Below are 12,985 nucleotides of genomic sequence, written 5' to 3' on the forward strand. Positions count from 1 at the left end.
AGGGCTCGAGGGGTGTAATCACCCGCGCTGCGCTTGACATCTTTCGCTCTGCCACGGGGTGGAGATGGTTTACTACTTTAAATCAACGGCGGTCAATCCGCCCGCCTTCATCTATGTTGGCAAAGACAAAGTGGAAAGTGCGTCAAGTGTCATGTCATGAATGTGTCGTGTGTACGGGGTGAATGATTGACCAACAGACGACAGACGAAGATCTCATCCAATTCGGCTGGGATGAAGACGTATGGTGAGAGCACACCCTCTTCGGCGCTTGAGCACAACACAAACACAAACACAAACACAAACACAGAGGCTGAGAATTGTTATTGCTTAGGGTACTACTGCTGCCACCAAAACCCTCATGCGCACGGTCCGTTTGTTGCTAACCTGAGATGAAAAGTTTCACGTAGACAACCTGTCCAGTGCGCATGTCTACGTTCGTCTCCCGCCTGGCGAGACGTGGACTTCCATCGAGCCGGGTTTGTTAGAAGACTGTGCGCAACTCACCAAAGCAAATTCAATTGAAGGTAAGTGATAGAGTCTAAGAGTGGCGTCGAGGTTCAACGGGGGGTGACTGAGGCTGTGTTCAGGCAACAAGAAGGACAATGTGACCATCATCTACACTCCATGGTCGAACCTGAAAAAAGATGCCTCGATGGCCACCGGGCAAGTGTCATTTCACGATCACAAGATGGTCAAGAAGATCCACGTTGCTACCCGGGAAAATCCGATCGTTAATCGATTGAATAAGACGCGAGAGGAGAGGTTTCCAGATCTCCGGGCAGAGAGAGAAGCAAACCAAAGGGAGAAACGCAAAGTAGAGAGGCTCGAACGGGAGCAGCAGAAGGCTCGGGATCGAGAGGAGAAGAAGAAACGGGAGGAGCTTCGGTACCAAAAGGATCATGCATATGACGACCTGATGCGGGAGGAGAACATGGTGAGCAACGAGGATCGGGGCTCTCACTTCTACGACGACGACTTCATGTGATGACGGGGAAGTGGATGATGATAAAAATAATGATAAAAAGCATAGAGAGGTATCCGCCACTTGTGCCGCTAATGTTCCTGTTCCTGTTCATTGCTCCGTATGTACCGAGACCAAGTACTCCGTACTCCGTACTTGGTATTGTCGGTTGAAATTAAAGGGTCAAGTCCCAAGTCCCCAGTGCGGGTGGCTTTTTCTGGTGGAGAGTGTGGTATGATGGCAGCGCTCTCTGGATCTGTCCCTGGTGGAATATGGAGAATCGACCATCTGGAGCAGCCACATGGGACGCCCGAGGATGGAGTAAGGGGACCCGGTTTCCATCCACAGCACAACCACACCCACCACCAACATCATCACCACCACCACACAACCATCCATCAAATTAGCACCCTCCAAGTTCTACACGGCATAGAGACACGGGTAGCAATTACATTCGCTTCTTTTTGCTTCTCTGCTACGTGTCATTGTCACCGCACATTTCTGCTTTCTGACTGCACCGAAAATGCACCCCTGTCGTTGAAAACTCTTGGGCGTCTGGCCTAACCAACACTGAACACGACACCTGCTGCGCCTCGTTCGCATCTCTACCTTCGTCCGCCGTGCTCAGCACCAACCTCACACGTGCTCTCAGCTCCCTCGTACGTCAAAGAAATCTCATGGCTTCTACAGAGGTCTCTCCGCGTCCTCACGGTGAGTCTGGACCGTCCGCTCCAAAACGCCCGTCTCTAATCATCATGTTTCTAGACCGCCATGATCGCCGCCGACCTTTCGCGGCTTGGATGCGCCGCCTCGCCAATCTCAAGGCCCACGTCGACTCGAATGATACCGGCGAAGGCACTCGTCGATCCAACCTCAACATGACCATCAAGTCCAAGAAGGGGAATATTGCAAAGAACAACCCATATCCTCTCTCGTCGCGTCCCGATCCTCCAAATAATGGGCCCGTCTCCCACTCGACCCCGATCTCATCTCAGCGATCGCGACACAGTTCGCTTTCTCAAAGCAAACACTCGGTCTCTATATCTCACGACAGCCAGATCCATCCCAAGTCGAGGGCACCCACACTCGCTACAAATGCAGAAACCATCGTGTCCGGCGCAGGCACCAGTGCCACCGCTGCGAGAACAGAGGGTGGAAGAGACAGCACCTTCTCTTCGCCAGCTCCCTCTGTGCGCTCCTTCGCCACCACTTTGACCACGGTCCAATCTATCGCTCCGCCTCATCAAAATCTCGGCGCAGCCAACCCTACACACACCTCGACTGCCAGCAATCCTGCCTCATTCCATGGCCCACCCGCTACCGCTGTGCCCGCCCATCTTGCGCCCCATGGACAGCCCACCACATATCATTCTGCCACGGCAAACAATGTCCTCACTGATGATGCCTCCATCCTCACACTTGCTTCATCATCGAAGCGCCGCCGTCGAAACTCTGTCGATACCAATGCCTCGATGAGGGCACTAGCCCCAGCTTCCATGTTTGGTGGAAGCCGAGAATCCTTGCCCTTATCTGTCCTGTCAGGCACTGTTATCTCTCCCGGTGGCGACAATGTTTCCCTCCGCGAGGCCGGCACCTCAACATACCCACGGTCCAATTTCAACGCTGAGCGCTCGAGCTTAATTTCTACCTCGGGAATCACTGCCCCGGCGTTGACCAGTGAACGGAACAGCTATATTGGCAGCAAGTACGGTGACGCCGCCAGTATCCGAAGCGGACTCTTGGGCGGACATGGTCGAACTGACAGCATCAGTGGCAGTATCGGTGGCGGGAAGGAGCCTCGGGAGAAGGAGAACCAGAAAGATCGTGAGAGCGGGATGGTCACCGCTCCGACTAGCCCTCTAGTTGACGGGCCGGGCTCAGGAACTAATTACACCACCGCACTAGGCGATGTCTCGGAGGCTCTGGACCGTGAGAAGATGAAAGTGCACGATTGATGATAGCTGTTGTGGGCGGTTACAGGGGATTGACGAATTGAAGCGAGGCTTTTTACGGACGAGCATCGGGGATATGCACAGGAGAGAAACGACGATACCCCCGGACCTTTTTCAATAACTGTGAAAGGACAGCACGTTTGGCTGCTCTGCAACGGAGTAGATACCAATTCGGTTTCGGTATCAGTATTACTTAACTAGTATTGCATAGACCATAAAGAATACAGTATAACCGCTTGTCCAGCATGTCCTGTCCGGTCCTGGACAATGTGCTGATTTAGCCTCAACTTCTCCTTCGATAAGACGCTGTCGAAAACAGCACGTGCGCGTTCTCACGGCCAGTGAGGCAGCCGCTGAAGAGGTGAAGAAAAGGGAGGGGGTTTGAAATCAATGGTTTAGTTGGTCGGTCGACGCTGGCACTGCGGGAGCGCGCGAGAAAATGCAGGAAGTAGTTGCGCCTGATGTCCTGGCCTAGCGATTTCAATCAATCGTTTGGGACGGGATGGCATGGCATGGAGCTCTCCCCAAAGCCCCAAAAGCTATCGTAGATACACTACTTGGAACTAAACATGCTTTGGCACTTTTCACTCGCGGGACATGAAATTCCAATCACAACTTCTCGTTCTTCAAGACCTTGCTGTCTCTGCCGAAATGGCGCTCTACCTCTGGTAGCGTCTTGCTTCCGTCGCTGAAGCTCATGTTGTCGATGACGACTTTCGCCTGCTCGAAGAAGCTCATCTGGATCATGTTCTGGATCGACGACCGCAAGATGATCATCTCCACGCCTTTCCATTTGCTAGACCGCATAGCCGCTTTAGAGAGTGCAACTGCCGCGGATGGGGATGACGATGAGGACGACGAAGTGGTGGTGGCGGCGGCGGCGGCGGCGGCGGCGGAGCTTCCTATGTTGACTAGGTTGTTCTGGGCGCGTGTTTTCATGGTGTCGAGTGGATATGTCTATAGTAGTGGAGGAAAAAAAGAGTTAGAATAACATGAATTGTGATGGCGAGAGCTGCCAAAATGACCATGACAGAACGTACCACGACCCAGGCACCGATTCCACAGATGGCACCTGCAATGGCGATGGCGCCAGGGGTGTTGGCCTTTTCCGCGCCGTAATATGAGTTCAAGGACTGCTTGGTGGTCTCGTAGACACCGAAATAGATACCACTGCCAATGACATCGCGCAAGAGATGCAAGCGGAAGCCGGTCCAAAGTCCAAAGACCCCTCGTCTCTCAATGATACGCTTCATTGATGTCCAGGAGCTGACTCGCCCGTAGTTCTTAACCGATGGAGCTGCGGCCCCAGAGGCTGGTTTGGGGGTGGAGGTGGAGGTGGATGGTGAAGAAGCCATAAGGACAGACGACTGGGTGGCATTTTTGATTAGCTCGACCGGAGTCAATACAACAGCTGTGACGCCCCCGGATATCATGCCGGCGCCTGTAAAACAGAGAAGCGTCGATGAGTTGGGGTATGTGCCTGGTTTATTAACATGCTGCAACGGAGATGATCCAGTGGCAGCTTCGATCCAGCCGTCGAGAGTATATTTAGCTTTTCGATAGATAGAAAATCCTAGGGCTCGGGAGGTGGTGATTGAGACCAAAGGACTGAAGGTGCCTGTGAAAGGGGGTTAGTTTTAAAGTTTTGTTCCTTGACACTGGCTGTGGAAAGCCTCGACTCATCTTACCTGCCCAGAATCCACGAATGCCTTCAGTGCGATATGTGTGCTTTGTTGCTAGGTAGGCGTTGGGAAAGTAGCGACTAAGAACGGTCAGAATGGGGTAAACTTGCCAGACATCGGGTAATGCTACTCACGATTGCATTCGGACTTTGACATTTTCAAGGGGAGCCTTCAATGTTTTAACGACGAGACTCTTTGTTTGAAAGGGTAGAGATTGTTCAGACTTACCCCTGCTATGACAGCGAGAGCACAAGCAGGTGCAGAAGCAAGAGTCTGTCGATACTTTTTGGCATAGTAGACTCGAGTATCAGGAGAGTTCCAATCCGTATCGACCTTTGGTTTTCGAGACATCTTTAAGGGTGGTTGAGACGACTTGGACGGTAGTGTGGACGTTGGATCATGGTTCAGAGGCAGATGTCGTGTGTCGTCGTCCTTACTAACATGATTCATCTCGTGAATGATATGTTTGCCCACAAACTCTTGGTGGATAAGCCTGTTCTAGCTCCAATACCGCCAGATATACCACCGCTTTTGGATTTTGAATATCTCTCTTGGGCTGCGGAACCCGATGGAACGCAAGAAGATCTCTCAATCAAATGAGTAGATCTCTACGCGTTCCACAATCCATCGATTGTCTCGGTACAGTCGACCTCTTTCTTGCCAGAAGCCACAGAGGACAACTGAAGGTAGAAGCACAAGACCACTTCCTTGAAACGGCTCCGACGCGTTCAAAGGGACAATGGTTGTGCTTCGACGCTCGGGAACAGTATTGCTAGTTCTTGGTATAATTACTGGTAGTTTTGCTTCCTGATTGAGATGTGAAGGGAGTGGAGGGGAGTGGTTGGTGGCTTGAATTGGGTCTTCGCAAGGGGGTACCCTGTTTTTGACCGATTGAACAGCAGCAGCAAAATTGTTGGGCGGCTTGAGCTCTGAACGAGAAAGAATCGGAACGTACAGGCCACTTTCGCACGGCGGGTGAGATTGAGAGCCCAATTTCAGGTCAAGAAGGAGTCCAAAGACAGATAGATGGTCAAGAGGGCAGACTGAAGACGAGGGAGAGCAGAGCGAGGAGCATAGCAACTATAGGATGTGCATGTGCAGACGATGGATGGGCATGCAGAATGTGGCCATATCGCTTCTCTCAGACACAGACATCTGGGGATAAAAGCAAGACTGTCCAGACACTGATTGCTGGTTGGTCTAGGGCAGAATGTGGGGAATGGGCTGGTGGGCTGGATGACAATGGCCCAATGATCCATGGCTGCTCCTTGACGATAAGAGGGGCACTCCTCCAATTCCGTAGACAAAGCCAGCGACCACATCCAGACAATCACGATTCACGACGAGGAGGGTCAAAGCCTGTCGGTCTGACGTCGATGCCCAAAGCTGTCACAGAAGAGCTCTCGCCCATTTACCTATGACAGCCATCGCTGTAGGCGGGTTAGGGCTGCGAGGGGCCCTGGAAACCAAACCCCACGCCTATTGGCACTTCCACGCACCTATAGTGCACCCCTGTAGATTTGCTGGGTGCTGGTTGGGTCTGCAACACAGCGGCTCCTCTCCGGGGTCGTCCTCTCCACTTGTCGACCTGTCTCTGAATCATCCAGTAGCGCATGATTGTGTCATGATGTAAAGGAGCATCTTTGGACGGGTGATCATTGGCGGTCAAGCGAGCCACCCCGCCAGATAGTAAACTTACCTGGGAACTCCAAAACCTGCCTGGAGAACTCGTACGTGTTCGACGTTCGGTCAAACCAATGGGGTCACAGGGGCCGCCCGAGAGCTCTACGACCGGGCACAGCACCAGAGACGCAATGTCTCCAAAGTCTACGGTGAACCCTACTGTCTCACCGCCGCCGCAACGGGCCTCGGCTGAAATGGTCTACACCACTCAACTTGGAACCGAGGGAGTCGGGACCAGCATAGCCAGAACCCTCTCGGCCTCGATCTCAAAGGTAATCAATATTTCAAGAAACTCGGTCCATGATATATTCGTCCCTCCTTCCCTGCTGTCCACCTTCATCAGCACCTCCCCATAGCAATACAACTCTTCGCCATTCTCACGAGAACCACCACAACCACCACAACTACCTACCGCGACCCCCTCTCTCCTCACTCAGCCACAGCCACCGCCATCATGCCTCGTAAAGCCTCCCCAGCCTACGTCCTCGGCGTGGGCATGACCAAGTTCATCAAGCCTCGCGGCAAGGTCGACTATATGGAAGTTGGCTTTGAGGCGGGTGTGAAAGCCATGCTCGATGCACACATCAACTACGATGATGTTGACCAAGGGGTCGCCTGTTATTGCTATGGCGATTCTACCTGCGGACAGCGAGTTTTCTATCAATTCGGAATGACCCAGATCCCCATCTATAACGTCAACAACAACTGCTCAACAGGAAGTACGGGTTTGAATATGGCGAGGCAGGCGGTCGCATATGGCGCTGCCGACTGTGTCCTCGTTGTCGGTTTTGAGAAGATGTCTCCTGGTAGCCTGCAAAACTACTTCAACGACCGTGACCCGCCCATGGGCACCACAATGAAAGTTATGCAGGCCACCCGAGGTATCACTAATGCTCCTTCGGCCGCTCAACTCTTCGGCAATGCTGGCCGTGAGTATATGGAGAAATATGGTGCCGCAGCCGAGGATATGGCTGAGATCGCTCGAGTTAACCATGAGCACAGCAAGCGAAACCCCTACTCGCAGTTTCAGCAGGAGTACACATTGGAGGAAATTCTCAAGTCACCCATGATTCACGCTCCTCTAACCAAACTACAATGCTGTCCCACCTCCGACGGCGCAGCGGCCACCGTTGTTGTGTCACAAGAATTCCTAGACAAGCGACCACACCTAAAGTCTCAGGCCATTCTTATCGCAGGCCAACAGCTCGCCACCGATTCTCCAGATCTATTTAACCGCTCCGCCATCGATTTAATCGGTGCTAAGATGTCGGAGTTTGCAGCCAAGGAGGCTCTGAAGCAGGCAGGCATCACTGCCAATGAAGTCAGCGTCGTGGAAGTCCATGATTGCTTCAGTGCCAACGAATTAATCACAATTGACGCCATTGGACTTTCTCCCAAGGGCAAAGCGCACGAACTTGTGCGCGCTGGTGGCATCACATATGGAGGAAAATATGTCGTCAACCCCTCAGGTGGGTTGATTTCCAAGGGTCACCCTCTTGGTAAGTGCTTCTATTTTGCGATCCGCTTTCTTCAACTTTTTTAACCCATCCAACAGGAGCTACTGGTCTCGCGCAGTGTGCCGAATTAGTCTGGCATCTCCGAGGGTGGGCCAACAATCGTCTGGTCAAAGACACCAAATATGCTATGCAACACAATCTTGGCCTGGGCGGCGCTGTTGTAGTCACCATCTACAAACGTGCTGACGGACAGGCCGCATCCCCAGTATCGGACGAGCAGGTGGCTAAGATCACCGGTCTCGGTTACAACCCTGCAACTCAAGCAAAGGGATTCACAGCCGACCAAGTTAAACAAGCCGTATCCCAGAAGAACTTCTCAGACTGGGCTCTGCAAGATGTAGGCACCAAGGTCCAATCAAGATTTTAGACCACACACAGCTTCTTGGGAGGTTGGTGTATACGAGCATATAATTCCACCGGACTAAATAGCATGTACAAATTGCCACGTTCGACTATTTGAGACGATAGTCTCCTCACTTCTATTGAGCTTACGTATCTTATCCTGGTCTCAAATAGTTGAGGCTCGGTGCAAAAGATCAATTTAGACGGTTGAACGTTTACTGTTGAAGTAAATACCGTGCGTAAGTAGACAATGGTCTATATCAGAAGCTGAAGTAGCCTATTGATAAAGACATGCTTGCTGTACGAGTGGTTTTAAGGCACACCCTCCACACAAGTTTTAACTAGGGCAAGACGACTAGGTGACCAACATTAATAATGACTCGCCTGGGAATATCCGTGTACTATTAAATATGTCTGTATCTCCAAATCCACGAGCCCATAATATTCTTATTATGTCACGCGATGTGCCCTAGCTAGGGACAGCTTATTCGCGCGCCCAGGAACCCCTCATCTCAAGCACCTCTACTAATTACTAGCAGGCCACCAAACCGGCCGCATAAGATATAAACACAACCTAAGGAGTTTCAGCCTCGTCCTTGGTGCCTCTATCGATCTTTAAAAAGAGATACAGCACCAAAAATATCGGAAAATGTGCAAAAACAATCAACAGCCAGGATTCCCAAATGGTCACCCACTTTAGTACTAACTGACCGGCATGTGGCTTAAGTACGGCTGAGCGAACGGGAAGCCCTGTTCTCCACATCCTATGGTCGATTGCGAAAGAAACTCTTGCAGTATAGAATATATCCTTTGAGCGTACAGTATAAAATATGTTTTCTTAGACTTCTCTTTCGAATGAGGCTTTCCCCCTCGGTCATGGTGGATAGCATCTGGAATCTTAGTTTGAGAACCTCATGATGTATTGATTGATACCCTAGAAGGACGTTGCTACGTATTCATGTCTTTATTGTAGATTAACTCGATACTAGGAAGTATCAACCCATGAGCACCAGCGATGAGGTCTGTGTTCGGCGTTCGGGCCTGCCCTTCTTGGGAATGTTCTGATCCCTCAAAGCCGCTAGGCCTGCTAGCCCGCATCGTGGAACTCGCAGAAGAAAACAAGGTGAGTATTGCTGTGCGAAGAATAGAGAAGAATGTCCGGGACACCTTCTCAACCTGTAACACTATGGTCGACAGTCATCAATTGGTGGCTTGGAGCACTGCTATCAATCCGCTGGATCTACCAGCGACCGCCTGTATAATGCTTTGACGCTTTTTGGAATCTGGCAAGAGGCTGACTGGACCCCAGGTCCAAGATTGGCCCCAGCAGGTGGTCCACAAGGAAGGCTGGTAAAGGACTGGAACCGATTACTCTATCTCCCAGCAACGCCCGGTAAGAAGGAGGATTCAAAGGCGATGGTATTCCAACTCCGTATGGTAGAGCAGTAGCCTCCGCCGTAACTGCGGGGTTATAATAAGCTGAACATCCACATGTCGCAATTGAACCAAATAATCGAGCTGATATCGTAACGCAAATCCAATGGGGAAGCGCCTGACGGACCTCAGAAAATCAACCCTCAAATTTGCGCAGTGATCTTGCTAGATTCTTTTGCCTTGGTCGCTTCGTTCTCAATTACGAGAATACTGCCCGAGACGGCGATGGCGATGCAGGTGACAGCCATCAGGGTGACGCCGCCTGTGTTGGGCCTGAATTTGCCCTCCTGAAGCAATCTCAACGTACTGAAGTATCTTTGAGTGCCATGGGCTACACAGAGACTACCGCTTCCCACAAGAACGCCGGCAGCCACTTTCGTCCTTGAGTCTGAGAGGTGGAACAGTGTTGGAGATATGGCGGCAAAAGCCTCGACTTTCTCCAGAGCGACACCCAGTGCGATGAATCCGAGACCAGTCCTAGCCCATGCGAGAAATGTTCTCTCCGAAGCAAGCAGATCTCTGGCGACGGATCCAGTATTGGGCATAGGGCCGATCCTGATGTATTTTAGCAGGCGAGAAACCATATTGGAGGTGCTGGTGGAGGGTGAGGATAGTTGTGATTGACATGCTATTCAGAATCCATCCCGCTTTGAAGAACTGTCAGGTACAATTCAATACTCTTGTCACCTACGTAGAAAAGATTACGACTTTCAGGAGAAGCTATTTAAACGGAATCCAGTCTTGCTGATCACTCGTAGAGCCACGAAGATATGTATGTGCCTTCGGCACGCGTAAAAGGAAAGTTTGCCGATTAGCAATCTGGGGTGTCTTCAAAGGCAGCGGCATCCCGAACGCACTCCACTAATCCTGTCCCTCAAGGTAAGCCTTATTGTATTCCCGGTGAAGAGTCCCCGCTGATGCTGATGAAAGGTCAAAGGGTCGCCGACCACTTCCGCGATGGCCCACCAGGGAGATCTAAACGATGACAAGTACATCGCCGAGCTGCTCGCCGAAGATGCCCGCAAAAGTTCACTCCGGTATTCCTCAGCTGGCATGTCTGCTCTACTGCCAAACAGGTAAGGGCTTCCAAATACCCCATGAACGAGCGATGTTGTGACACCACTGACACATCTCTTCCCTTTGTTCGCAGACCAACCAATGCGGCCCCAAAGCCGAACACTCGCTTCTTACAGACACTCGTTCGAGAGGCCGACAACCACAATGCGGCGCTCAAGAAAAAGGAAGAGCTCGAGGCGCGAATCCGTCTGAGGAAGATCAGAGAGGGTGGATCTTTAGCAAGCCCGGATCGTTTGCACGAGTCCGAGTCGAAACACAGGCAAGGGCACGAACGGCCTACCAAACGGCGGCGCTTGAGCGACGATCATCAGCAGTCGAGGTCGAGGCACCACCATAGACATTCCAGACACGAACAACGAACACGAAGAAGACACCCGAGCTCAGACCGGGACCGGTCAAGAAGCCCAGATTCCAGGCATCGACACAAGCGGAGAAATCATGCCATTGATGACGGCGACCGCTACCGGAGATCCAAGCACCATGAATCCTCCGCCAACGAACCAGCAACAAAGTCCTATGACAGGAGAGGGGATCGCAGAGAGCAAGGAAGGCAGGCCGATTCAACCAAGCGGCGACGGGATAGGTCTCCCAGCGCTGACAATAGAGACAATGAAACCATTTCCCGGGAAGGACGTCAGAGGGAGGAGCAGCACGACGAACAAAAGTTCAGTCAGAGAGGCCGGGGCGGCAATCGATACCGACGCAGCTCATCCACGTCCACCGCAAATACAGCATCCTCCGACCCACTAACATCCCTCATCGGCCCACTCCCAGCCAAAAGGGAGAGTCTGTCATCACCACCCCGAAAACGAGGGCGTGGCTTTCTATCCCAAAGGACATCATCACAAGTGGCACCATCCACGTCCAACATCGACCACCACTTCTCTGCGGCCTATAATCCATCACACGATGCTTCTGATAACGACAACGATGATGACGACGAGCAAGAAGACTGGGACAACGCGCTGGAAGCGCTGCGTGACCGGCGTGCGTGGCGCTCCAAGCAAGCGGAGCGGCTGCGTGAGGCTGGGTTCGGGGACGCGGAAATCGAGCGCTGGGAGAAGAGCGCAACAAGACCCACGTTCTCATCCGGCGGTTCAGGCGGAGGAGACGCTCGAGACGGAGACATCCGAGACGTCAAGTGGCGGAAGCGAGGCGAGGAGAAGGAGTGGGACTCGGGAAAAGTGAGGCTGTCCGATAATGATGACGATATTGACGACGATTCGGACGATGACTGCCCAAAGGGCGACAATGATCGCAGGACCAGGGCCGACACAAGCAACAACGCTCACAGAAAGCATCCCAAAGATGGACGCACCGGAAACGGCGTCCGGAGTCTAGACGACGTGTGGCAGCGCAAGGACAGCGGGTTCGCGAGGCAGTTCCGCAATGCCCTTGGATGAATACCTAGCTGCCCAGGCTTGAAGATGAAATCCTTCAGGTGTTTTATATACACACACATCTAGGTATATATTTTCAAAATGTCAACCATTATATCGGGTTCCCTTGGGTAGTTCACTATTTTCAACGGACTTACACCTTGTGATGTCATTATCACACACCCGACAGCACAAAGGGAGCAAAGGAGGGTAAAGTCCAGCGCAACACTTCCGTACAATTGTCCGTCAACAAAGTTATGTGTGGATGTGGATGTAATCTCTGGCTCTGGTACTCGCGATTCCATCTAGTCTGATGTCATTTTCATGCCTTACTTTGAGCCTTTCCCTTTTCCCTTGGATCCTGAGTGGAAGTTCCCTCGCGCAGGAATTTGGCCTACCCTCCTTTGACAGATCCCCCCCTTATTCAACTCATTCCTCTGTCTCCTTGCGATCATCAGAGTCCGGTGTGGACTTTCATTTCGTCCCATTCCCTGCCCTTTTCATAGTCTTGGAATCATCTCATCCCTTGTCTCATGCTGGGATTGTAGGACTTTTCTATATCCACCTCGTGACTTCGCGATACAGACTCGTTCCTAGACCTTCTGGTACCACAATAGTAACCCTAGCGCCCTCAGCTGGCAATACCACCGTCGATTGCTCCAGGACACGGGTTTGGCACACAACCTTTCTTGCATGTCTTCTGTTGTCCCAGCTTCCATCCATCCGGAATAAAACAAAACACGATTAAACCGGCCCAGTACCACCACGGTCCTGCAAGTTAGTCAAGACTCCGTAGTTCTGCCTCCTTTTGTTCCACAACCCAGTGCAATGCCTGATATACCTTACCGCCCACATAGAAAGAGTCCGTCCTGGAACCAGGATATAAAATATAAAACATGGGCCATAACGCTGCAATTAGACATGAAAACACACCAACACCATCGTTCCACAACATTCT

The 12,985-nt window shown here is 51.8% G+C and overlaps 6 protein-coding genes across 6 annotated transcripts; 4 read left to right on the forward strand and 2 right to left on the reverse strand.

The window, feature by feature from the left end:
• Nucleotides 1-688: 688 nt before the first annotated feature.
• Nucleotides 689-985, forward strand: A1O9_06082 (uncharacterized protein; the record flags this gene model as incomplete). Its single annotated transcript, XM_013405293.1, has 1 exon — nucleotides 689-985. One exon carries the CDS (start codon nucleotides 689-691, stop codon nucleotides 983-985), a length of 297 nt encoding a protein of 98 aa, XP_013260747.1.
• A 731-nt stretch (nucleotides 986-1,716) lies between these two features.
• On the forward strand, nucleotides 1,717-2,916 carry A1O9_06083 (uncharacterized protein; the record flags this gene model as incomplete). Its single annotated transcript, XM_013405294.1, has 1 exon — nucleotides 1,717-2,916. The coding sequence occupies one exon, from the start codon at nucleotides 1,717-1,719 to the stop codon at nucleotides 2,914-2,916; it is 1,200 nt and encodes a 399-aa protein (XP_013260748.1).
• A 606-nt stretch (nucleotides 2,917-3,522) lies between these two features.
• A1O9_06084 (uncharacterized protein) lies at nucleotides 3,523-4,946 on the reverse strand (the record flags this gene model as incomplete). Its single annotated transcript, XM_013405295.1, has 5 exons — nucleotides 3,523-3,870; nucleotides 3,954-4,531; nucleotides 4,602-4,675; nucleotides 4,730-4,788; nucleotides 4,824-4,946. The coding sequence occupies 5 exons, from the start codon at nucleotides 4,944-4,946 to the stop codon at nucleotides 3,523-3,525; spliced, it is 1,182 nt and encodes a 393-aa protein (XP_013260749.1).
• Nucleotides 4,947-6,732: 1,786 nt separating this feature from the next.
• On the forward strand, nucleotides 6,733-8,162 carry A1O9_06085 (sterol carrier protein 2; the record flags this gene model as incomplete). The annotated part of the gene is made up of 2 exons (XM_013405296.1): nucleotides 6,733-7,777; nucleotides 7,834-8,162. 2 exons carry the CDS (start codon nucleotides 6,733-6,735, stop codon nucleotides 8,160-8,162), a joined length of 1,374 nt encoding a protein of 457 aa, XP_013260750.1.
• A 1,552-nt stretch (nucleotides 8,163-9,714) lies between these two features.
• A1O9_06087 (uncharacterized protein) lies at nucleotides 9,715-10,155 on the reverse strand (the record flags this gene model as incomplete). Its single annotated transcript, XM_013405297.1, has 1 exon — nucleotides 9,715-10,155. One exon carries the CDS (start codon nucleotides 10,153-10,155, stop codon nucleotides 9,715-9,717), a length of 441 nt encoding a protein of 146 aa, XP_013260751.1.
• Nucleotides 10,156-10,528: 373 nt separating this feature from the next.
• On the forward strand, nucleotides 10,529-12,051 carry A1O9_06088 (uncharacterized protein; the record flags this gene model as incomplete). Its single annotated transcript, XM_013405298.1, has 2 exons — nucleotides 10,529-10,647; nucleotides 10,722-12,051. 2 exons carry the CDS (start codon nucleotides 10,529-10,531, stop codon nucleotides 12,049-12,051), a joined length of 1,449 nt encoding a protein of 482 aa, XP_013260752.1.
• Between the last annotated feature and the right edge of the window lie 934 nt (nucleotides 12,052-12,985).

This window comes from Exophiala aquamarina (genome assembly GCF_000709125.1).
Source record: "Exophiala aquamarina CBS 119918 chromosome Unknown aczIA-supercont1.4, whole genome shotgun sequence".
NCBI classification, from domain to species: domain Eukaryota; kingdom Fungi; phylum Ascomycota; class Eurotiomycetes; order Chaetothyriales; family Herpotrichiellaceae; genus Exophiala; species Exophiala aquamarina.